The sequence below is a fragment of the Hypanus sabinus genome, chromosome 10 (assembly GCF_030144855.1).
Source record: "Hypanus sabinus isolate sHypSab1 chromosome 10, sHypSab1.hap1, whole genome shotgun sequence".
NCBI lineage: Eukaryota > Metazoa > Chordata > Chondrichthyes > Myliobatiformes > Dasyatidae > Hypanus > Hypanus sabinus.
In genome coordinates, this window is record NC_082715.1 from 159,701,531 (window position 1) to 159,728,218 (window position 26,688).

The 26,688-nt window shown below is 44.2% G+C and overlaps 1 protein-coding gene across 8 annotated transcripts in view; it reads right to left on the reverse strand.

Annotated features, from left to right (window-relative positions):
* The window catches only part of specc1la (sperm antigen with calponin homology and coiled-coil domains 1-like a), a 283,895-nt gene that overhangs the window by 73,499 nt on the left and 183,708 nt on the right, over positions 1-26,688 (reverse strand). For 5 of the 8 annotated variants that reach the window (XM_059983330.1, XM_059983327.1, XM_059983328.1 and 2 more), the window contains 2 exons: positions 17,659-17,749; positions 1,096-1,185 (listed from right to left, as the gene is read on the reverse strand). In XM_059983330.1, the coding sequence (XP_059839313.1) occupies positions 1,096-1,185; positions 17,659-17,749 (181 nt within the window). The remainder of the gene's footprint in view (positions 1-1,095; positions 1,186-17,658; positions 17,750-26,688) is intronic. The other 3 variants (XM_059983331.1, XM_059983329.1, XM_059983332.1) reach the window with 2 other exon arrangements.

Consider the following 26,688-nt stretch of genomic DNA (forward strand, 5'->3'; position numbering starts at 1 on the left):
CTATCCAAGTCTCCCTGTATTCTCCTAACGTCCTCTTCGCATGTCACACTGCCACCCAGTTTAGTATCGTCAGCAAACTTGCTGATATAGTTTTCAATGCCCTCATCTAAATCATTGACATAAATTGTAAAGAGCTGTGGTCCCAATACAGAGCCCTGTGGTACCCCACTAGTCACCTCCAGCCAGTCTGAGAAACACCCATTCACTGCTACCCTTTGCTTTCTATCTGCCAACCAGTTTTCTATCCATGTTGAAACCCTGCCCCCAATGCCATGAGCTCTGATTTTACTCACCAATCTCCTATGTGGCACCTTATCGAATGCCTTCTGAAAATCTAGGTACACAACATCTACTGGCTTACCCTCGTCTAACATCCTTGTTACACCCTCAAAAAACTCCAACAGATTAGTCAAGCATGATTTGCCCTTGGTAAATCCATGCTGGCTCGGCCTAATCCTATTACTGCCATCAAGATGTGCCACTATTTCGTCCTTAGTAATGGACTCAAGCATCTTCCCCACGACTGACGTTAGGCTAACAGGGCGATAGTTCTCCGTTTTCTCCTTCCCTCCCTTCTTGAAAAGTGGGACAACATTAGCCACTCTCCAATCTTCAGGAACTGATCCTGAACCTAAGGAACATTGGAAAATGATTACCAATGCATCCACAATTTCCCGAGCCACCTCTTTTAGAACCCTCGGATGCAGACCATCTGGACCCGGGGATTTATTAGCCTTCAGTCCTACCAGTCTACTCATCACAGTTTCTTTCCTAATGTCAATCTGTCTCAATTCCTCTGATATCTTATGACCCTGGCCCATCCATACATCTGGGAGATTGCTTGTGTCCTCCCTGGTGAAGACAGATCTAAAGTATACATTAAATTCTGTTGCCATTTCCCTGTTTCCCATAACAATTTCTCCCAATTCATTCTTCAAGGGGCCAACATTGTTCTTAACTATCTTCTTTCTCTTCACATAGCTAAAAAAGCTTTTGATTTCATCTTAGTACCTTCTGTAATGCAGAGCTAAGTTTCCACACGGCAGTATGATTATGCAGGAACAGAAGTGGCTTATCAAGCTCTTCTAAACTCACCAGATATGGACTTTGCAGAGTCCATGGCCTGAACTCTCTGTAAAGACGCTGGTGATCGATTTGTAGAGGAAGACCTCAGTAAGTGATCTGCTGCAGAGCAAACAGACAACAATGAATTGAGAAGGCCAATGGAATCGACTAAATTCAGCAAGAAACAGAACTGCAACATAATTAAAGTCACATCTTTTTTGTCCCCATAATTGTGTCTATTTTGGAGAAGGGGGGTTGGGAGCAGAAGGTGTGGGAGAGGTAGGAAGGATGGGGAAAAGTAGAAAGGGAGAGGTGGGGACAGGGGAGGAGGTGTGGATAAGGGAGAAGGGAGGAAGTTTGGGGAAGGGAGATGTGGGAGTGGTAGAGAAAGGAGAGGTGGGAGCAGTAGGGAAGGGAGAGGTGGAGAGAGTGGGGAAGAGAAGGAAGGGGGTTGGGAAGTGTAAGGGGAAGGGCAATCAGCATTTCTGTAAACCTATATGTAACAGGAACCTGCAGAGTGAAGTCAAAACAAGAAACAGGAAGGCATTGATAAAATACAGGTGCCCAGGTTACTCTCTAAATTCATGTTGCAGGACCCTCATTTCTCTTTTTCACTTTTGTAATTAGTACCAATGCAAAGAAAGATCTTATTGAGTCATAGTTGAGCCCAACTGTTCCATGCTAACCAAGTAGCCTAATCGTGCGAGTCCCATTTGCTGCGGGGTACATGGACCCCTTGCTTAATGGTATTGGTCCATGGCATAATAAAAGATTAGGAACTGCTGCTTTAAAGTCTAAACCTTTCCTGTCAAGGTACTGGTCAAAACTGTACCCCTCTCTATCACTTCCTCTGGCAGCTTGTTATATACATACAGCTCTGTGTGATCCTCTTTAAATTTTGCTCCTCTCAGATTAAACCTATGCCTTCTAGTTTGAACTCCCCTATCACGGAAAATGATTGACCAGTTGCCTTATTTTTTGCCCTCTTGATTTCATAAACCTTTCTAAGGTCACCCCGCATCCTCTATGTTCCATGGGAAAAGTCTCCAGCCTACCCACTATCTGCTCGTAACTCCAAGCCTGTAGCTGGGTAACCAGAACTGTGCGGTTTCACGAGTGTCTTGTACTGCTGGAACTTGACATGCCATCCCTTGTACTCAATATACTGACCAAAGAAGACAAGAGTTCAAAGTTCAAAGTAAATTATATTAGATGTTATATTAAAATTATATTAACATTATTATATTATATACAGCCCCGAGATCCATTTTCTTGTGGGCATACTCAATATATAGAATATAACCATAACAGAATCAATAAAAGACTGCCCAAATAGGGCATTCAACCAGAGTGCAGAAGACAACAAACTTACAAATACAAAAAAAAAACTTTATATAAGCAATAACCATTGAGAACATGAGATGAAGGGTCTTTGGGAGCAAGTCTGTTGGCTGTGGGAACATTTCAATGATGGGGCAAGAAAAGTCATCCCCTTTGGTTGAGGGGTAATAACTATTCCTGAACCAGGTGATGTGAGCCCTGAGGCTCTTGCAACTTCCTCCTGATGGCACCAGTGACAAGAGAGTATGTCCTGGGTGGGTGGGGATCCCTGATAATGGATGCTGCTTTCCTGTGGCAATGCTTTGTGTAGATTTACTCAATGATAGGGAGGGCTTTCCTTATAGTGGGCTATATTTACTACTTTTTGTAGACTATTCTGTTCGAGGATATTGGAGTATCCATACCAGGCAGCCATAAGGCCAGTCAATATACTCTCCACTACACATCTATAGAAGTGTGTCAAAAGTTTTAGATGTCATGCCAAATCTCCTAAGGACATAGAGGCACTGCTGAGCTTCCTTCATAACCGCATTTATGTGCTGGGCCCAGGACAGGTACTCTGAAATAATAACATCTAGGAATTTAAAATTGCTTCAACAATTTCTTCATCCATCTATCCAGGGAACTACGCAGTTGTACCCTTAGCTTTCTGTTCTATAATAGACACTTGGGCCTGGTCATTTACTGCGCAAGTCCTGCCATGGTTTAACTGAATAAGATGCATTTGTATTTGCGAGTTAAACTTTTTCTGCCATTTGATCTAGATCCTGTTGTAACCTTTGAATCACATTCAAGGACTCTACAACTCAAGCCCTCAGTGTTATTTATTTAAATTTGCATATTTTACCTTCTTTTGCACACTGGTTGTTTGTTAGTCTTAGTCTAATCTAATAAATTCGTAAATTCTATTGCATTTATTTATTTTCCTGTAAATGTCTGCAAGAAAATTAATCTCAGAATAGTATGCTGACATATACATAGAAACACAGAAAACCTACAGCTTAAGACAGGCCCTTCGGCCCACAATGCTGTGCCGAACATGTACTTACTTTAGAAATTACCTCGGGTTACCCATAGCTCTCTATCTGCTTCCACCACTGTCGCCATCAGCCCATTCCACACACTCACAACTCTCTGCGTAAAAAGCATCCCCCCCAACGTCTCCTCTGTACCTACTCCCTAGCACCATAAACCTGAGCCCTCTTGTGGCAACCATTTCAGCCCTGGGAAGAAGCCTCTGACTATCCACCATCACCATGAGAGACAATGCCTCTCATCATCTTATACATCTCTATCAGGTCACCTCTCATCCTCTGTCGCTCCTAGGAGAAAAGTCAAAGTTCACTCAACCTATTCTGATAAGGCATGCTCCCCAATCCAGGCAATGTCCTTGTAAATCTCATCTGCACCCTTTCTACAGATTCCACATCCTTCCTGTAGTGGGGTGACCAGAACTGAGCACAGTACTCCAAATGGGGTCTTGACCAGGGTCCTAAAAAGCTGTAACATTTCTTCTCGGCTCTTAAACTCAATCCCACAGTTGATGAAGGCCGTATACCTTCTTAACCACAGTCAGCCTGAGCAGCAGCTTTAAGTGTTTCTATGAACTCAGACCCCAAGATCCCTCTTATCCTCCACACTGCCAAGAGCCTTACCATTAATACTATATTCTGCCATCACACTTGACCTACCAAAATGAACCACCTCACACTTATCTGGTGTTGAACGCCATCTGCCACTTTTCAGCCCAGTTTTGCTGTAACCTCTGACAGACCTCCACACTATCCACAACACCCCCAACCTTTGTGTCATCAGCAATTTTACTAATCCATCCCTCCATTTCCTCATCTAGGTCATTTATAAAAATCACAAAGTGTAGGGGTCTCAGAACAGATCACTGAGGCACCGGCCTCCATGCAGGATATGACCCATCTACAATCACTCTTTGCCTTATGTGGGCAAGCCAATTCTGGATCCACAAAGCAATGTCCCCTTGGATCCCATGCCTCTTTACTTTCGCAATAAGCCTTGCATGGAGCACCTTATCAAATGGCTTGCTGAAATCCATATACACTACATCGACTGCTCTTCCTTCATCAGTGTGTTTAGTCACATCTTCAAAAAATTCAATCAGGCTCGTAAGGCACGACCTGCTTTTGACAAAGCCATGCTGACTATTCCTAATTATATTATGACTCTCCAAATGTTCATAAATCCTGCCTCTCAGGATCTTGTCCATCAACTTACCAACCACTGAAGAAAGACTCATTGGTCTATAATTTCCTGGGCTATCTCTACTCCTTTTCTTGAATAAGGGAACAACACCTGCAACCCTCCAATCCTTTGGAACCTCCCCCATCCCCACTGATGATGCAAAGATCATTGCCACAGGCTCAGCAATCTCCTCCCTAGCCTCACACGGTAGGGTACATCGCATCTGGTTCTGGTGACTTATCTAACTTGATGCTTTCCAAAAGCTCCAGCCCATCCTCTTTCTTAATGTCTACATGCTCAAGCTTTTCAATCTGCTGCAAGTCATCACTACAATTGCCAAGATCCTTTTCCGTAGTGAATACTGAAGCAAAGTAATCATTAATTACCTCTGCTATCTCCTCCAGCTCCAATCACATTTTTCCACTGTCACACTTGATTGGTCCTATCCTTTCACATCTTTCTAGATCTCTGTCATTATCTAGCCTTTTGAACCTTTCGTAAGCTTTTCTTTTCTTCTTGACTAGATTTACAACAGCCTTTGTACACCACGGTTCCTGTACCCTACCATCCTTTCCGTCTCACTGGAACGTACCTATGCAGACCGTTACACAAATATCCCTTAACATTTGCCACATTTCTTCCATACATTTCCCTGAAAACATCTGTTCCCAATTTATGCTTCCAAATTCCTGCCTGAGAGTTTCATATTTCCCCTTACTCCAATTAAACGCTTTCCTAACTTGTCTGTACCTATCCCTCTCCAATGCTATGGTAAAGGAGATAGAATTGTGATCACTATCTCCAAAATGCTCTCCCACTGAGAGATCTGACACCTGACCAGGTTCATTTCCTAATAACAGATCAAGTACAGCCTCTCCTCTTGTAGCATTATCTACATATTGTGTCAGGAAATCTTCCTGAACACACCTAACAAATTGCACCCTATCTAAACCCCTCGCTCTAGGAAGATGCAAGCAATATTTGGGAAATTAAAATCTCCCACTAGGACAACTCTGTTATTATTATACCTTTACAGAATCTGTCTCCCTATCTGCTCCCAGATGTCCCTGTTTCTATTGGGTGGTCTTTGAAAAACATAGTTCACTAATAAATTTACTTTGCCTTTGAGAACGCTCTTCACTATCCTCTATACGGCCAATTTTGGTGTCATCCTGCTTGGCTTACTGCTCTTCCTGGTGGTCAGTCATCATCTCCCTGCCTCTTCTGTGGTGCTATAGGGCAAGGAGGTGGTTTGTAAGTTTGCAGATGGCCATTAAAGATGGTGTCATTGACAGTGAAGATGATTATCAGGATTTATAGGGGGATAATGCTCAGCCAGCTAAACAATGGCAAACGGAGAGTATTCTGGATAAATATGAGCTGTTGCATTATGGGAAAACAAATGAGGATACGTCATTTTTACTGAACTGCGGCGTCCTGAGAGTGTTGTAAAACAGAATGAAAGTGGTATCACAGGTGGACAGAGAAGTACAAAGAGCTTTTGGCGCACTGGCCTTCATCAGTCAGGAGCACAGAGGTTGGTATGTTATGTTGCAGTTGACAAGCTGCTCGTATGTCCACTTTTGGAATATTGTGTTCAGTTCTGGTTCTTCTGCTCTAGGCAAGATGTAATTAAACTGTGAAGAGCACAATGCAGATTTACTGCGTTATGTGGTAACACAGGATGTTGCCATGACTTGAGGGCTGATTTATATGGAGAGGTTGAAGGGGTTGGAACTTTTTTTTCCCACTGGGGCATAGGAAAATGTGGGGTCATCTTTTGAGATGTATAAAATCATGAAGGAAATATGCACACAGCCTTTTTCCCAGGGTTGGGGAAATCCAGAACTAAGGACATTGATTTAAGGTAAGAGGAGAGAGGGCTGTCACTATGCAATAAACTACCAGAGGAAGATCCCATATGGCAGTTTTTTTAAAACAATATTTAAATAATACTTGGACACGTACATGGATATGGAAGCATATGGGCCAAATGCAGGCAAATGGGACTAGCTGAGATTAAAATCTTGGTGTGCATGGACCAATTGGGCTGAAGGGCCCGTGTTCGGGCTATAGGACTGCAATGATATGCACACAGTAAGTCAGCAGAAAACAAGGACTTAATGCAGCCCGTGGACGTAGCTCCATAAACAAAATGGATGAGATGAGCAAAGTTAACATTTATCAGGTGAGAGAACTCTCATGTCCGACCTAACGACTGAATTCTGTCAGAAACTAACAAGAGATTTGATAAGAAGAGTGCACTGATCTGTCCATATCCAGTAGATTTCTGACATGACCCCATATGGCAGGCTGGTCACAAACTTTACCGATCTAAATGTGTGCTTTGACCAGTAGAATCCCATGCTTTCATAGTTGCTCGTGTTCATGACTGAGATTTAATTGCCGGGAGCATTAGAAAAGCTGCAGATGATGCATTGTTACATCTGTGATTGACAGTGGAAAGCCTGAGAAAAGTTGTAGATGCTCTAACCATTTCAGCAGAAAAGCGGCAAAAGGAATTGCAGAAGTACATGATGCCTCAAGAACACAACAGAACACAACACAACACCTCCTATTAAAGTGATCATATCTGATCGACCCCAGGGGTCTGACAGCACCTATTCAATTAGCCCTCAATTCTTCACCATTTCAAAATTATCTACCTTTAAATAATCCTTTAGGCCCCACAACTCTCTAAAGCTCACGATTCCAGAAACTCCGTTTTAGAAGAAATCTCTACTCCTTTAAAGCAGTCTCCTCATCCTCGTAAAGGCTCTTACTCATGAAAAGTTGATACTTGATTCTTGAACCATCTTAACAATTACCCTGTCACAACGTTAGGATCCTATGTTCCAACAAGATCACCACTCATTCTTCTAAACTTCAAGAATACAGACACAACCTGTTCTTTCTCTCCGGATAGGACAACCTTCTCATTCCTGGAATTAGCCTGGTGAATCTCTCTTGGACTGCCTCCTATATCTTCTCGGGTGCAGAGGCCAAAATTATATGCAGTATTCAAGATGTGGCCTCATGTAGAACATAGGAAAGTACAGCACAGTACAGTATCTTCAGACTACAAGGTTGGTATTGACCTACATAAACATACTCCACGATCAGTCTAACCCCTCCCACCGACACAGCCCAAAGCACTCTTTTTTTTTTACATCCATGTACCTAGCTAAGTTTAAGAAAATATTCCTATTTTATCAGCCTCTACCATCAATCGTGCAGGTGCAATATATGCACCTATCACTCTCTGTGTGAAAAGCCTACCTCTCTTCCAATCACTTTAAATGGATGTATATGCGTAAAAAAAACTCTTTACAAACTCCAATTTCTTTGCAATAGAGAGCAATAAGCTATATACCCTCTTTACGTCTGTACCCACCTTTCATCTTTTTGATTCATGGTGAAGAACGCCTGGATCTCTCTGAAATTCACTCATCCGCAGTCTCTCTCCATTATGTCAGTAATCCATGTTTTGATGTCTTTGACTGAATTGTTTGGACGTTAACCTGCATTCACCTGGGTTTTGCTGATTCACAAAATCAGTTACACTATTCTCATCACAGTGTGCCCTTCTGCCTATCTCTGGGACACTGGCAAACTCGGACATCTTATATTACATCCTTTTGTCCAGGCTTCTCCAGATCGCTAGTGTTTATTTATTTTTAAAATTTATTCAGAGATACAGCGCGGAATAGGCCCCTGGGCAGCCCAGCAACCCTCGACCACCCTGATTAATCCTGACTTACAATGACTAATTAACCTGCCTAGTACATCATTGGACTGTAGGAGGAAATGGAAGGACTCGGAGAAAGCCCACACATTCAACAGGGAAGACGTACAGACTCCTCACAGAGGATGCTGAGAATGAACTCCAAACTCCCCTGACGACCTAAGCTGCTATAATGTCAGCTAACCATTATGCTACCTTGGCACACATAATGACTAATACTGAAATAAGTCAAAGTCAGTCTGGTTTCTGTCAAGAGAAATCTCGTCTGACAAGTCTGTTATGAGTTCTTCGAGAAAGTAACAAGCAAGGTGGACAAAAGAGAGGCAGTGGATGTCATTTACTTGGATTCTGAGAAGGCATTTGATAAGGTGCCACACAAAAGATAAAATCTTATGGCATTACAGTAAAGATACTGGCATGGATGGTGGTTTGGCTGACAGGCAGGAGGCAGCGAGTGGGAATAGAAGGGCCCTTTTCTAGTTGGCTGCCAGTGACTAGTGGTGTTTCTCAGGGGTCAGCATTGAGACAGCTGCATGGTAATGCATTTTGATAAAAGGAACAATAGTGTTGACTATTCTCTAAATGGGGAGAAGGTTCAAACATCAGAGATGCAGAGGGTCTTGGGAGTCCTCATGCAAGACTCCCAGAAGGTTAATTTACAGGTTGAGACTGTGGTAAAGGCAGCAAATGCAATGTTGGCATTTATTTCAAAGGGAATAGAATATAAAAACAAGAATCCACTTGGAGTACTGTGCTCAGTTCTGGTTGCCTCACTACAAGAAACTATAGAAAGGGTGCAGAGGAGATTTACAAAGATGTTGCCTGGACTGGGGAGCATGCCTTATGAAGGCAGGTTGAGTGAACTCGGCCTTTTCTCCTTGGAGTGACGGAGGATGAGAGGTGACCTGATAGAGGTGTATAAGATGATGAGAGGCATTGATTGTGTGGATAGTCAGAGGCTTTTTCCCAGGGCTGAAATGGCTAACACAAGAGGGCACAGGTTTAAAGTGCAGAGGAGATGTCGGGGTAAGTTTTTTTACGCAGAGAGTGGTGAGTGTGTGGAATGGGGTGCTGGCAACGGTATTGGAGGCAGATACGACAGGATCTTTTAAGAGACTTTTGCATAGGTACATGGAGCTTAGAAAAATAGAGGGCTATGGGTAACCCTAGTAATTTCTAAGATAGGGACGTGTTCAGCACAACTTTGTAGGTTTTCTATGTTTGTATGTTAGGCTTTTATAAGACACTAGTCAACTTGGGGTTTCAATAGTTTTGGGCCCCATATCTCAGAAAGGATGTGTTGTCATTGGAGAGAGTGCAGTGGAGGTTCACAAGGATGATTCCATGAATGAAGGGGAAGTTTGAGGAGCGTTTGGCAGCTTTGGGCCTGTACTCACTGGAATTTAGAAGAATGTGAGGGTATCTCACTGAAACCTACTGAATGTTGAAAGGAATAGATAGGGTGGATATGGAGAGGATGTTTCCTATGGTGGGGGGTATCTGGAACTAGGGGGTACCGCTTCAAAATTGAGGGGCAACCCTTTAGAACAGAGGTAAGTAGGATTTTTTTTTGGCCAGAGAATGGTAAATCTGTGGAATGCTTTGTGTCAGACTACGTTGGAGGCCAAGACTATGCTTATATTTAAGGCAGAAGTTAACAGATTCTTGATTGGTCAGGGCATAAAGGAATACGGGGAGAAGACAGGAGATTGGGACTGAGGAAAACTGAAAGTCGTGCAAACGCTGCACTACAACTGCACCTTTATTAGACCATAAGACACAGGAGCAGAACCAGGCCATTCAGCCCATTGAGTCTGTTCCACCATTCCATCATGGCTGATCCCGAATCCCACTCAACCCCATACACCTGCTTTCTCACCATATCCTTTGATGCCCTGACTGATCAGGAAACTATCAGCTTCCGCCTTAAATATACACGTGGACTTGGCCTCCACCGCAGTCTGTTGCAGAGTATTCCATAGATTTACTACTCTTTAGCTAAAAAATAAAATCTTCTTACCACTGTTCTAAAAGGTCACCCCTCAATTTTGAGGCTGTGCCCTCTAGTTCTGGATACCCCCACCATAGGAAACATCCTCTTCACATCCACATTATCCTTTCAACATTCAGTAGGTTTCAATGAGATTCCCAAGCATTCTTCTAAATAACAGTGAGTACAGGCCTGAAGCTGCCAAATGCTTTTCATATGTTAACGCATCCCTTCATTCCCAGAATCACCATTGTGAACTTCCACTGGACTCTCTCCAATGACAACACACCCTTTCTGAGATATGGGGACCACCCAAAACTGTTGACAATACTCCAAGTGCAGCTTGACTAATGTCTTATAAAGCCTCAGGGCATTATCTCTCTGCTTTTATATTCTATTCCCCTTGAAATTAATGCCAACATTGCATTTGCCTTCTTTACCACAGACACAACCTGTAAATAAACCACCTCGGAGTCTTCCCACCCTGTCTCTTGCAAAAATGCCATTCCTTTCTCGCAATTCCTCCATCTCCACCGCATCTGCTCTCAGGATGAAGCTTTTCACTCCAGGATGAAGGAGATGTCTTCCTTTATTAAACAAAGGGACTTCCCTTCATCCACCATCAACTCTGCTCTCAAATGCATCTCTCCCATTTCACACACATCTGCTCTCATCCCATCCGCCCGCCACCCCACTCGGGATAGGGTTCCCCTTGTCCTCACCTACCACCCACCAGCCTCCGGGTCAAACACAGAATTCTCCATAACTTCCGCCACCTCCAACGGGATCCCACTACCAAGCACATCTTCCCCTCCCACTCTTTCTGCTTTCCGTAGGGATCGCTCCCTACGCGACTCTCTTGACAATTTACCCCCCCCCCCCCCATCCCTTCCCACCGATCTCCCTCCTGGCACTTATCCTCGTAAGTGTAACAAGTGCTACACCTGCCCTTACACTTCCTCCCTCACCACCATTCAGGGCCCCAGACAGTCCTTCCGGGTGAGGTGACACTTCACCTGTGAGTCAGTCCCGGTGTGGCCTTTTATGTACGCAGACTGGGAGACCATTTCGCTGAACACCTACACTCTGTCCACCAGAGAAAGCAGGATCTCCCAGTGGCCACACATTTTAATTCCACATCCCATTCTCATTCTGATATGTCTATCCATGGCCTCCTTTACTGACAAGATGAAGCCACATTCAGGTTGAAGGAACAACACCTTATATTCCGTCTGGGTAGCCTCCAACCTGATGGCATGAACATTGATTTCTTTAACTTCCATTAATGCCCCTCCCTCCCTTCTTACCCCATCCCTGACATATTTAGTTGTTTGTTTTTTTTCTCTCTCTCTGCCCTTCACTCTGCCTGTTCTCCATCTCCCTCTGGTGCTCCCCTCCCCCTTTCTTTCTCCCTGGGCCTCCCGTCCCATGATCCTTTCCCTTCTCCAGCTCTTAGCTTCACCCCCCCCCCCCCGTCTTCTTCTATCATTTCGGATTTACCCCTCCCCCTCCTACTTTCAAATCTCTTACTATCTTTTCTTTCAGTTAGTCCTGATGAAGGGTCTCGGCCTGAAACGCCGACTGTACTTCTTCCTATAGATGCTGCCTGGCCTACTGTGTTCCACCAGCATTTTGTGTGAATTCCTTATCCAAATCATTGACAAACAATGTGAAAAGTAGCGGTCCCGATACCGACCTGAGGAACATCACTAGCCAACCAGAAAAGGCTGCCTTTTTTCCCAGTTGCTGCCTCCTGTCTATCAGATATTCACCTATCCATGTCAATATCTTTCCTGTAATGTCATAGGAATTTATCTTATTTAGCAGCCTCACGTGAGGCACCTTATCAAATGCCTTCTGAATATCCAAGTAAATGACATCCACTGCTTCTCCTCTGTCCACCCTGCTTGTTATTTTATAGACAATAGACAATAGGTGCAGAAGTAGACCATTCAGCCCTTCGAGCCTGCATCGCCATTTTGAGATCATAGCTGATCATCTACTATCAATACTCGGTTCCTGCCTTGTCCCCATATCCCTTGATTCCCCTATCCATAAGATACCTATCTAGCTCCTTCTTGAAAGCATCCAGAGAATTGGCCTCCACTACCTTCCGAGGCAGTGCATTCCAGACCCCCACAAATCTCTGGGAGAAGAAGCTTTTCCTTAACTCTGTCCTAAATGACCTACCCCTTATTCTCAAACCATGCCCTCTGGTACTGGACTCTCCCAGCATCTGGAACATATTTCCTGCCTCTATCTTGTCCAATCCCTTAATAATTTTATATGTTTCAATCAGATCCCCTCTCAATCTCCTTAATTCCAGCATGTACAAGCCCAGTCTCTCTAACCTCTCTGCGTAAGACAGTCCAGACATCCCAGGAATTAACCTTGTGAATCTACGCTGTACTTCCTCTACAGCCAGGATGTCCTTCCTTAACCCTGGAGACTAAAACTGTACACAATACTCTAGGTGTGGTCTCACCAGGGCTCTGTACAAATGCAAGAGGATTTCCTTGCTCTTGTACTCAATTCCCTTTGTAATAAAGGCCAACATTCCATTAGCCTTCTTCACTGCCTGTTGCACTTGCTCATTCACCTTCATTGACTGATGAACAAGGACTCCTAGATCTCTTTGTATTTCTCCCTTACCTAACTCTACACTGTTCAGATAATAATCTGCCTTCCTGTTCTTACTCCCAAAGTGGATAACCTCACACTTAATCACATTAAACGTCATCTGCCAAGTATCTGCCCACTCACCCAGCCTATCCAAGTCACCCTGAATTCCCCTAACATCCTCATCACATGTCACACTGCCACCCAGCTTAGTATCATCAGCATATTTGCTGATGTTATTCTCAATGCCTTCATCTAAATCGTTGACGTAAATTGTAAACAGCTGTGGTCCCAATACCGAGCCCTGTGGTACCCCACTAGTCACCACCTGCCATTCTGAGAAACACCCATTCACCGCTACCCTTTGCTTTCTATCTGCCAACCAGTTTTCTATCCATGTCAATGTCTTCCCCCCGATGCCCTGAGCTTTGATTTTACCCACCAATCTCCTATGTGGGACCTTATCAAATGCCTTCTGAAAATCAAGGTACACTACATCCACTGGATCTCCCCTGTCTAACTTCCTGGTTACATCCTCGAAAAACTCCAATAGATTAGTCAAGCATGATTTACCCTTGGTAAATCCATGCTGGCTCGGCCCAATCCTATCACTGCTATCCAGATATGCCACTATTTCATCCTTAATAATGGACTCTAGCATCTTCCCCACCACCGATGTCAGGCTGACAGGTCGATAGTTCTCTGTTTTCTCCCTCCCTCCTTTCTTAAAAAGTGGGATAACATTAGCCATTCTCCAATCCTTAGGAACTGATCCTGAATCTAAGGAACATTGGAAAATGATTACCAATGCATCTGCAATTTCCAAGAACTCTTAACAGATTTGTCAGGCAAGATTTCCCTTTATAGAAACCATGCTGACTTTGACTTATTTTATCATTAAGTCTCCAAGTACCCTGAAATCTCACCCACTCTTTAAGAAAGGATGAAGACAGCAGAAAATAAATGATAGACCAGTTAGCCTGACCTCAGTGGTTGGGAAGATGTTGGAGTCAATTGTTAAGGACGAGGTTATGGACTAGTTGATGACACAGGACAAGATAAAACATAGTCAGCGGGGTTTCCTTAAGGGAAAATCTTGCCTGTTGGAATTCTTTGAGGAGATTACACTTTGGGTAGATAAAAGAGATGAAGTGGATGTTGGACTTTCAGAAGGCCTTTGACAATGTGCCACACATGAGGTTGCTTACCAAGTTAAGAACCCATGGTATTTTAGGAAAGTTACTGGCATGGTTAGAGCATTGGTTGATCAGTAGGAGGTTAAGTCAGTAATGAGGAAGGCAAACGCAATGTTAGCATTCATTTCAAGAGGTCTAGAATACAAGAGCAGGGATGGGATGCTGAGGCTTTATAAGGCAGTGTTGAGGCCTCACCTTGAGTATTGTGAACAGTTTTGGGGTCTTCATCTAAGAAAAGATACGCTGGCATTGGGAATGGTTCTGGGAATGAAAAGGTTATCACACGAGTAATGCTTGAAAGCTCTGGGTCTGTACTCTCTGGAATTTAGAGAGAAAAGAGGTATCTCACTGAAACCTTTTGAATGCTGATAGGCCTAGATAGTATAGATTTGGAAAGGATGTTTCCCATGGTGGGCAGTCTGACAAGAGGGCACAGCCTTAGGAGAGAGGCGGGAGTCTATTTAAAATGGATGCGGAGAAATTTCTTTAGCCAGAAGGTGGTGAGTATGTGGAATTTATTACCACAGGCAGCTTGTTGGGCATATTTAAAGCACAGCTTGACAGGTTCTTGATTGGACGTGGCGGGGGGGGGGGGGGGGGGAAGGATCAGCAGACTCGATGGGCCAAATGGCATAATCCTGCCCCTATGTTTTATGGTCTTAATAATAAGACTCCAACACATTCTCAACCACTGAGGCCAGGTCAATTCACCTATAATTTCTTTTCCTTTGCCCTCCTCCCTTCTCAAAGAGTGGAGTGACATTTGCAATTTTCCAGTCCTCCGGGACCATGCCAGAATCAAATGATTCTTGAAAGATCATAACTAATACATCCACTACCTCTTCAGCAACCTCTCCCAGGAGTCTGGGATGTAGTCTATCTGGTCCAGGTGACTCATTCACCTTTGCACCTTTGCGTTTGCTTAGCACTTCTTCTTTTGTAATAGCAATGTCACTCACAGACCTCTGGCACACTGCTAGTGCTTTCCACAGACTGATGTTAAGCTCTCAACCACGGCCTTCTTTCAGCCAATACTCAGTGATGCTCACGTCCTACCGACCAATCTCTAATTGCTCCACGAATTGTGTCTACCTTATTCTGAATGCTATGTGCATTTAAATACAGCATTTTGGTCCTTTTGAATTTTGCCTCTGTGGTACAACTCAACAGGTCAGCTGGTGGCGCAGTAAGATCGGCGCCGGGCTCGAGAACGGAGGTTCCCAAGTTCGATCCAGTGACAGACCTCTCCCGAGCGTGTTCTCCATCCGTGCCAGGTTGATGTTGAGCTCGCAACTCGACCTCGTAAAAAACACTGCCACCTCCAGTTTAAATTCCCACGCAGAATATTGTGGATCAAATACCCAAGCTCTTCGCTCTGCCTGCACTTGGACCTAATCATGGCTTGTCCTTCCTTACATTTCTGTTTCATCCCTCATCTACTTGTAAACCTGCTGACTTACCCTTAGCTCTATCATCCTGCTTCTCATCCCCCTAGCCAGATTAGATTAAGCCACTCCCAACACCTCCAGTAAACCTGCCCGCAAGAATATTGGTCCCCCTAAGATTCAAGTGCAACCAGTCCTTTTTGTACAGGTCACATCTGCCCAGGTGAGGTCCCAACGATCCAAAAATCTGAAACCCTGCCCCTCACTCCAATTCTTCAGCCATGCATTTGCTTACCACCTCACTCCACTCCTATCCTCACTGTTGCTTGGTACAGGCAGCAATCCCAAAATAACTACCCTTGTGGCCCTGCTTCTCAGCTTCCTTCCTAACTCCTTGTCAAGTCACTTTTATTGTCATTTCGACCATAACTGCTGGTACAGTACACAGTAAAAATGAGACAACGTTTTTTCAGGACCCTGGTGTTACATGACACAGTACAAAAACTAGACTGAGCTACATAAAAAAAACAACACAGAAAAAGAACTACACTAGACTACAGACCTACCCAGGACTGCATAAAGTGCACAAAACAGTGCAGGCATCACAATAAATAATAAACAAGACAATAGAGCAGTAAGTTATCAGTCCAGGCTCTGGGTACTGAGGAGTCGGATGGCTTGGGGGAAGAAACAGTTACATAGTCTGGTCGTGAGAGCCCGAATGCTTCGGTGCCCTTTCCCAGACGGCAGGAGGGAGAAGAGTTTGTATGAGGGGTGTGTGGGGTCCTTCATGATGCTGTTTGCTTTGTGGATGCAGCATGTAGTGTAGATGTCCTTAACAGCAGGAAGAGAGACCCCGATAATATTCTCAGCTGACCTCACTGTCTGCTGCAGGGTCTTGCGATTCGAGATGGTGCAATTTCTGAACCAGGCAGCGATACAGCTGCTCAGGATACTCTCGATACACCCTCTGTAGAAAGTGATGAGGATGGGGGGTGGGAGATGGACTTTCCTCAGCCTTCACAGAAAGTTAAGAGACGCTGCTGGGCTTTCTTGGCTATGGAGCTGGTATTGAGGGACCAGGTCAGATTCTCCACCAGGTGAACAAGAAATTTGGTGCTCTTAACGATCTCTACTGAGGAGCCGTTGATGTTCAGCGGGGAGTGGTCGCTCCGTGCCCTTGTATTCTGCTTTCAGGACTTCCTCCCTTTTTCAAGTGTTCTGGTTTCCTCCCCCCATCGCAAAGAAATGTGAAACAGCTGGTTAACTGGCTGCAGTAAACTGTGTAGGCAAGTGGTACAATCTGAGTGAAGCTTGTGCTGGGTGCCTGGAAAGTGCTGCCAGTGGTGATGGCAGATATGATAGAGGCTCTTAAATAGAAACATGAATGTGCGGAAAATGGTGGGATATGCAGGCGGAAGAGATAAACGTATCATTACTTGAATTAATTTGGCACAACACTGTGAGCAGAAGAGGCTGTTGCAGTGCTGTGCCGTTCTATGAAGTTGTGAGAAGTATGAAAAAATAGCATTTAGTAGTGTAAATGAGTGGTTAAGACTGGCATGGACTCAGTGCTCAGAGAGGCCTGTTTCCATGCTGTCAATGAGAGTGCCAGACCAGAGGAAGCACATGGTGGCACAGTGCACAGGGAGGTTCATCAAGATACTGTCTGCAATGGAGTGAAATAGAGTGCATCTGAAGGAAAAGGTTTTAGTACCCACCTCCTTACTTTCTCATGTTCTCATGGAGTATATTCCAAAGCGATTGCTCTTTGTAATGCACGAATGAGAAGATAAAGAGGCAGATATTCTCTCAGCATGAAAACAATCTAAATGAACACTTCAATAACCAGGGGGTAGAAAACTACAAAATGCTGCTAAATAACATAAGTGTCAATGGATGCTTCATGGTGGGTCAAAGGCTTGTTTCCATGGTGCATGAGGCTATAACTCTACAATTGCACCAAACCTCCTAGGTTGCTAAGGCATTACAGAAGTCACTGAGACTCAAAAACAAACTATTTCTCAGCTGATTATTGTAGAAATGTTTTCAGGTATGAATTGAGAACTAAATATTAAACAGCTTGAATGATGGAACACTCACCTGGTACTGAAATCTCAGTGTAACTTGACCTTTTATCTGTCAGTGCGGACAGAGATTTCGGTGCTGATATTGGCCCACTGATAGAGTGTCTCTGTGAGCAAAAATACACATTTAAAAACTGTTAATGTGTAATTCTAAATACATAAATACGCATCTCAACTACACTGGATTCAAAACCCATTTCAGTCATTGCTGTACTTGAATTAAATAGCAGATTGAGAACTTTAAAATTATAAAAAGAATTACCATGAAGGGTTCAATTCCCGCCACTGCCTGGAAGAAGTTTCTCTGTTCTCCCTGAGACTGTGTGGGTTTACTCCCACAGACCAAAGACGTACCGGTTGGTAGGTTAAATGGTCATTGTAAAGTATCCCATGATTAGACCATAAAATCATAAGACACAGGAGCAGAATTAGGCCATTTGGCCCATTGGGTTTGCTCCGTCATTCCATCACGGCTGATCCAGTTTTCTTCCCAGGCCCAATCTCCTGCCTTCTCCCCAGAACCCTTCATGCCCAGACCAATCAAGAATCCATGAACCCCTGCCTTAAATATACATACAGACCTGACCTCCTCAGCTGCCTGTGGCAAAAACTCCACAGATTCACCACTCTCTGGTTTAAAAAAATTGCTCATCTCCTTTCTAAATTGTCACCCTTCCATTTAGAGGTTGTGCCCTCTGTTCTTAACACTCTCCCACCATAGGAAACATCCTCTCCACATTCACTCTATCAAGGTCTTTGATCTTTCAATAGGTGATAGGCTGAGAGTAAATCCAGGGATTGTTGGCCAGTGCAGCTCAATGGGCCGGAATAAATTTAAAAATTAAATAACAAACAGGAAATAAGAGGATTGTAATGAAGTGAAATAATGGAATGTTTTCAGACGACACTACCTCAGTTGAGATCTTCCCCAACAAAAGGTTGCAGATACTGAGAATATTCCTCTAAACTGATGGGAGCTTCATGTTACTGGCATTTCATGGCAAGCAGCAACTAATGAATTTAACTGAATTGACTTTATTTCTTACATCCTGCACATACATGAGGAGTAAAAATCTTTAAGTTACATCTTCATCCAAATGTGCAATGTGCAATCTTAGTAATTTATAATAAATAGAACAGTCAATGTGATATAGAGTGCACTCAAATCAGTGTGAGTTCATCAGTCTGATGGCCTGGTGGAAGAAGTTGTCCCGGAGCCCGTTGGTCCTGGCTTTTATGCCGCGGTACCGTATCCTGGACGGTAGCAGCAGGAATATGTTGTGGTTGGGGAATCATGGTTAAGCCATAACAACTTGCATTCAGAGCATGTGTACAGCACTACATAACATCCCAAGGTGCTTCCTGATGCTTTGTGAATACAAACACATTATAGCTACTGTGAAAAAATATACTTATATGAATAAAAACTAAAAATATAGTTTTATTTTGCCAGTAGACAAATGTAGACAAGATACTTGCCTTCATTAATTTGGCCATCAAAGAGAGAAGTTAGGGAATTTATGCTCCAACTTTATAAAAATGTTGTATAAAAATGTTATAAAAAAGCTGGAGTACTGTTGTGGAGTGCTAGCCAACACAGAATAGGAAAGATGTGATAGAACAGAAGATGAAAAGGCGATTCATCAGTCATGATGCAGAGATCTCACCAAAAACAGGGAGCTCCTTTCCCCCCACAGATGCAGCTCAGTTCACTGAGTTCTAAGCTTTTTTTAGCTATGTGAAGAGAAAGAAGATAGTTAAGAACGTTGGCCCCTTGAAGAATGAATTGGGAGAAATTGTTATGGGAAACAGAGAAATGGCAACAGAATTTAATGCGTACTTTAGATCTGTCTTCACCAGGGAGGACACAAGCAATCTCCCAGATGTATGGATGGGCTAGGGTCATAAGATATCAGAGGAATTGAGACAGATTGACATTAGGAAAGAAACTGTGATGAGTAGACTGGTAGGACTGAAGGCTAATAAATCCCCGGGTCCAAATGGTCTGCATCCGAGGGTTCTAAAAGAGGTGGCTCAGGAAATTGCGGATGCATTGGTAATCATTTTCCAATGTTCCTTAGATTCAGGATCAGTTCCTGAGGATTGGAGAGTGGCTAATGTTATCCCACTTTTCAAGAAGGGAGGGAAGGAGAAAACGGAGAACTCCGTTAGCCTAACGTCAGTTGTGGGGAAGATGCTTGAGTCCATTATTAAGGACGAAATAGTGGCACATCTTGATGGCAGTAATAGGATTAGGCCGAGCCAGCATGGATTTACCAAGGGCAAATCATGCTTGACTAATCTGTTGGAGTTTTTTGAGGGTGTAACAAGGATGTTAGACGAGGGTAAGCCAGTAGATGTTGTGTACCTAGATTTTCAGAAGGCATTCGATAAGGTGCCACATAGGAGATTGGTGAGTAAAATCAGAGCTCATGGCATTGGGGGCAGGGTTTCAACATGGATAGAAAACTGGTTGGCAGATAGAAAGCAAAGGGTAGCAGTGAATGGGTGTTTCTCGGACTGGCTGGAGGTGACTAGTGGGGTACCACAGGGCTCTGTATTGGGACCACAGCTCTTTACGATTTATGTCAACGATTTAGATGAGGGCATTGAAAACTATATCAGCAAGTTTGCTCACGATACTAAACTGGGTGGCAGTGTGACATGCGAAGAGGACGTCAGGAGAATACAGGGAGGCTTGGATAGGCTGGGTGAGTGGGCATTCAATGTGAATAAATGTGAAGTTATCCACTTTGGAAGCAGGAACAAGAGGACAGAGTATTGTCTGAACGGTGTAGAGTTAGGTAAGGGAGAAATGCAAAGAGACCTAGGAGTCCTAGTTCATCAGTCAATGAAGGCGAATGAGCAAGTGCAACAGGCAGTGAAGAGGGCAAATGGAATGTTGGCCTTTATTACAAGGGGAAGAGTACAAGAGCAAGGATGTCCTTTTGCATTTGTACAGGGCCCTGGTGAGACCACACCTGGAAAATTGTGTACAGTTTTGGTCTCCAGGTTTAAGGAAGGACATTCTGGCAATTGAGGAAGTGCAGCGTAGGTTCACTAGGTTGATTCCTGGGATGGCAGGGCTGTCTTACGCAGAGAGATTGGAGAGATTGGGCTTGTACACACTGGAATTGAGGAGATTGAGAGGGGATCTGATTGAAACGTTTAAGATAATTAAAGGATTTGATAGGATTGAGGCAGGAAATATGTTCCAGATATTGGGAGAGTCCAGTACCAGAGGGCATGGATTGAGAATAAGAAGTCAGTTATTTAAAACAGAGTTGAGGAAAAACTTCTTCTCCCAGAGAGTTGTGGAGGTGTGGAATGCACTGCCTCGGAAGACGGTGGAGGCCAATTCTCTGGATGCTTTCAAGAAGGAGCTAGATAGATATCTGATGGATAGGGGAATCAAGGGATATGGGGACAAGGCAGGGACTGGGTATTGATAGTGAATGATCAGCCATGATCTCAGAATGGCATTGCAGACTCGAGGGGCCGAATGGTCTACTTCTGCACCTATTGTATTGTCTATTGACTCTCATATCGCCATTTTACTAGAATGTTGCCTGGGATGGGATCATGACTGAGGAGAGACTGGAGAAGCCAGGTTTGTTTTCCTTCGTGTGAGAAGTTTATGAAGGGACATGACTGGAATATATAAACGTATGAAAAATATAGACCGAGCGGCACCTCTGGTGAAGTGGCTTGTCTTGTCCATTATGGGACATTTGGTCCCCACCAGACACTCCGCTCTCTCCTGTGGTTCCAAATCACTGCTTGCATGCCACCAGTGGCCACATCCTGATACCAAACCTGGTGAGGGTAGCTGGTGGGCATCATACCCCAGAGACACAGAGGTGTGCCTGTCTTAGCATGCAAAGTCAGCTATGGTGGATCGGGCAAATGAGATCAATAGTGAGATCCAAAGGCCAGGAAGGCTGTTCAGCAATGCTTCCTGGAGAGCGATCGACATGACAAGGCACAGAAGAAGTCATGTTTATCCACTGCAACCAAGGAAGACCCCAGTTGCAGCCACCATTCTTACCAGTGGACACGGACTTTGGAGGGCAAAGGAGTAGAACTGGCCCAGTGCAACCACCTTTTCATTTTAAAAACTCACCTGCGCAGGTTTCTCTCTCATATCAGTCAAGACAGGATAAACTGCAAGAAACTATTCCTGACATGAGACAGATAAAACTAGAGGACGGTATGGTGTTGATGGCTCTGCTATAGGAAGGATGTCAAACTGGAGAGGGTGCAATAAAGGTTCACCATGATACTATCAGGATTGGAGGCCTCGACTTATAAGGAAAGGCTGGATAGGCTCGGACTTTTTAGTTGTAGTGTAGGAGACTTCGGGAGACCTTAGCGGTTTATAAAATCATAAAGGGCATAAATAGGGTGTTTAGGCAAAGTCTTTTTCTCAGAATAGGGGAATCCAAAACGAGAGGAGAAGTTTAAAATGAGAGAGGAAGGAGTTTAAAAGGTTCCTGACAGGCAACCTTTTCATACAGAGGGTGGTGGGTATATGGAACAGGCTGCCAGAAGAAGTGGTAGAGGTAGGCAGAGTTACTCCATTTAAGAGTTACATAAGTAAGAAAGGTTTAGAGGGATAGGCATATGGAACTAGCTCTGTTAGGTAACTTGGTTGGTGTAGACAGGTTGGCAGAAGGGTCTATTTTGTGCTCTGACACTATGGAATGATATGAGCAGGACCTTCTTCAAGCAGACGATGGTAAGTACCTAGAATGCACTGCCTAATGGAGTTAGTGAAGTCAAGTTGCTGAGTGCATTTAAGAACTACTGCACACTTGAATTACTAAGGGATGGAAGTGCCATGGCCAAATGTTGGTTCATGTAGTTAATGCAGTTGGCTTGGATGAGGTATGCTGAATGGCTTGTTCCCATGGTGTACGATTACAGTTTCCTTCATGACTAGATGTAGTAGAAATGTGGAGCTTTTATATAGCCTGACATTGTTGATTTTGGGAGCACTCTGCTTTTGCAGGTTAGCACACACTGGTTAATCCTATTTCGCACCTTCCCTGCACTGACAACTTCTTTACTTCTCCGTAAATCACTTTTGATGCCCGAGACTGGACTGTCAAAGGTTCATTTATTATCAAAGTACTCATGCAGTATACAACTCTGAGATTCATCTTTTCTAGATAGCCATGAAATAAAGAAAAACATCAACCCCCCCCACACAAAAAAGCACTTACATATCACCCCAAATTATATACCCCTCTGCAGAAAAACAAATCGGGTGAACTGCGAGAACATCAAACCGCAAAAAAATAAAGTCGCTCTTACAAGAAGAAGAAAGAACAGGTGCAAACACAGAATATAACAGACATAAAACCAAAGAGTTCAGTCCAATCCACAAATCACAGAACTACTGTCGCACCCATCCTCCAATGACCATGAGGGAGACCACTCGAACTAAGAGGCAGCGCAGTGAGGGAGATAGGTCGTCACTCACAGGCATCTTATCTGGCAGCAGCGAGAGATAGGTAGTCAGTGCTGAACACTCCTCGCCATCCACATTCGCGGTGAATAATCAATGTTTTAATCAGCAAAATGGAGTCGATCACTGGCTCGTGCCCTGTCTCTAAGCTTCGCCTTGAGGCTGCTCATCTCCTGGATCGTTCTCGTAGACGGCAGAGCACTAGATCAATCTCCAAACTATAAATCGCAGACTCAAACATTTGCAGAAAGACATTTAAGATTTTTAAAAAGGCACACAAGAAGTGAAATAAATAGTTTAATGGACTGTCTGAAAGGCACCACCCGAGGAATCGCTGCTTACTGGTGCCATCTTGACCAGAAAACAGAGGCTACAAAGGTATAAATTGTGCTAGGCTATATTGATGCTGGTACAACTGTCCATAATCCACATAATCTTAATATCCCACTTTTGAGCTGCCGATGACAGTGTAATGCAAAACAGAATAGGCCAACGAAGTACTTTGAAATGCAAATGTCTTGGAAATGTCAGAACATTATAAAATACTGCAGAGCAAGCTTCCAGAAATATTAAATTGAGGTTTAAGTATTAGGATAACAATCTCATTCTTCTTTGAAACTGTGCCACATAAATTTCTACATCTACATGAGATATCGAAAGGTCTCAATTTAACATTACACTGAAAGTAAATAGTCCTTAACACAAGGGCCTCCCACAGCTGTACTGCAAAGTGACAGACTAGCTGTAACTGTTTGAAAATGTTCTTTACAATGAACTTAAGTCAGTTGTTTCAGCGGTACAGATGCATGATTCTCATGCATACATCTTGTGTGAGGTAAGCGCATCTCAGGGCAGCCAAACACTATATTTCAAACATCTGTTGAAACTGATCAGTGTAATATATTCGACGGGGAGAAGTGTGCAGACGCAGTAGCTTGTTATCATGCATGGCCGCTGAGGTGGTTCCAGGATAAAGGGAAACCCTGCAGAGCGGTTGTCAGTGTAGCACGAGTCAGAGTAGTCGGGCTTTGTGAGGATGAGCCAAGGCAAGTTAAGTTATTTTCATCTTTCTCTTTTCCTCTAACATAGGAATAGTGTGTATGACTGCGAGGCCAGTTTTCTGCTCTGGTTGTCAAATGTGGGATATCTGGGAGACTTCCAGCCTCCCTGATGGCCACATCTGCGCCAGGTGCATCCAGCTGCAGCTCGACGACCTTCGGCTTGTTAGGGAAAGTGATTGATAGGAGCCACAAGCAGGTAGTCGCATCAGAGCCACAGGCAACAGAGAACTGCGTGGCTGTCAGGAGAGGGAAGGTAGTGGAGAGCACCCATGGCCATCCCCTTAGCAATAAGTATTTCATTTTGAGTACTGTTGGGGTAGACAACCTATCTGGGGGAAGCAACAGTGGCCATTTCTCTGGCCCTGCAGCTCAGAAGGGTAGGGAACAGAAGAGGATGGCAGGAGTAGTAGGGCGCCCTATAGTTAGGGGGACAGACGGGCGATTCTGAGAATGCAGAAAAGAAACACGGATGGAAGTTTGCCTCCCAGGTGCCAGGGTTCCTGATGTTTCTGAATACATCCACAATATCCTGAAAAGAGAGGGTGAGGAACAAGAGGCTGTGATACGTATTAGTACCAATGGCATCAGTAGAAAAAGGGTGGAGGTCCTGAAAACAGAATACAGGGAGTTAGGAAGGAAGCTGAGCAGGTAGTAATCACGGTATTGCTGGCTGTGCCACGTGACAGTGAGTATAGGAATAGAATGAGGAGGCAGATAAACGCATGGCTGAAGGATTGGAGCGGGGGAAGGGATTGTCATTTCTGGATCACTGGGACCTCTTCTGGGGCAGGTGTGAGCTGTACTAAAAGGAGAGGTTCCACTTAAATCTGAGGGGCACCACTATCCTGGTGGGGAGGTTTGCTAATGCTGTTGGGGAGGATTTAAATGAGATAAGTGGGGGGTGGGGTGGAAACCGGTGAATAGGCAGAGGATGGGGTGTTTGGCACACAAATACAGACAGTTTGTAGGGACTTTGTGAGTGACGGTGGGCAGATGTTAGAGCAAAGATGCACTCAGCCTGATGGTTTGAGGTGTGTCTACTTTAATGCAAAGAGTATCAGAAACAGGGCAAATGAACTTAGAGCGTGGATCAATGTGGAACTATGACATCGTGGCCTTTACAGAGACTTGGATGTCTCAGAGGCAGGAATGGCTGCTGGGCTTTAGATGCTTTAAGAAGGACAGGGAGGGAGGTGGGAGTGTAGCTTTGCTAATCAGGGATAGTGTCCCGGCTGCAGAAAAAGAGAAAGTCATGGAGGGATTTTCTACTGAGTCAGTGTGGGTGGAAGTCAGAAACAGGAAGGGGGCAATAACTCTACTGGGTGGTTTTATAGACACCCCCCCCTCAAGGAGCAGATAGGGAGGCAGATTCTGGAATGGTGAAATTATAGGGTTGTTGTGATGAGTGATTTTAACTTTCCTAATATTGACTGGCATCTCCTTAGAGCAAGGCAGTTCAATAGGGTGGAGTTTGCTAGTGTGTGTTCAGAAAAGTTTCCTGATGCAATATGTAGATAAGCCAACTTGATCTGGTATTGGAGAATGAACCTGGTCAGGTGTCAGATCTGTCCATGGGAGAGCATTTTGGAGGTAGTGATCACAGCTGTATCTCCTTTACCATAACTGTGGCTGAGAGGATGGTGCAGGAGGGAGGGCTTCAGGTGTTTAGATAATTGGGCTTTGTTCCAGGGAAGGTGGGATCTGTTCCGACGGGACGGTTTACACCTGAACTGGAGCGGTACTAACATTCTTGCAGGAAAGTTCACTAGTGTTTCTCGGGGGGGGGGGGGGGGGTTAATCTAAATTTGCAGGGGGCAGGGATCTAGAATGCGAGAGAGGATAGCGAGATGAAGAATAAAGGACAGGTGGGGACTACACGGTTCTGGAATATTAAGTGTGTAGTAGAGAAAGGTGAAGCGGAACAAGTGATAAGGAGGACACATGTACAGAGGGATGGTCTGACGGAACATGGAGTTAAATGTGCAGAAAGAATAAGTAAATTTAGGAAGGATAACATAATTCTAAGGGCGTATAGCTTGATGGGAGTTTGGGGAGCTGGGTTAAGCACAATAGGCAGCGATTTAAACAGAGAGAAGAGAAATGGGCTAAAAATTCTATATCTGAATGCACCAAGTGTCAGAAATAAGACGGATGAGCTTGAAGCTCAAGTGCGAATGGGTAACTATGATGTTGTTGGGATAACGGAGACGTGGCTGCAGGGAGATAAGACCTGGGAAATGAATGTACAAGGGTATATGTGCTATCGTTGGGACAGAAATGTGGGCAGGGGGTGGGGTGGCCCTGTTGGTGAGAATGAGATTCAGACCTTTGCAAGGGGGGACACAGGATCAGGAGAAGTAGAGTCTGTGTGGATAGAACTGAGGAACAGTAAGGGCAAAAAGACCCTAATGGGTGTTGATTACAGGCCACCAAACAGTAGCATGCATATTGGGTGCAAGTTGAATAGGGAGTTAACATTGGCATGTGGCAAAGGAAATGTCGCAGTAGTTATGGG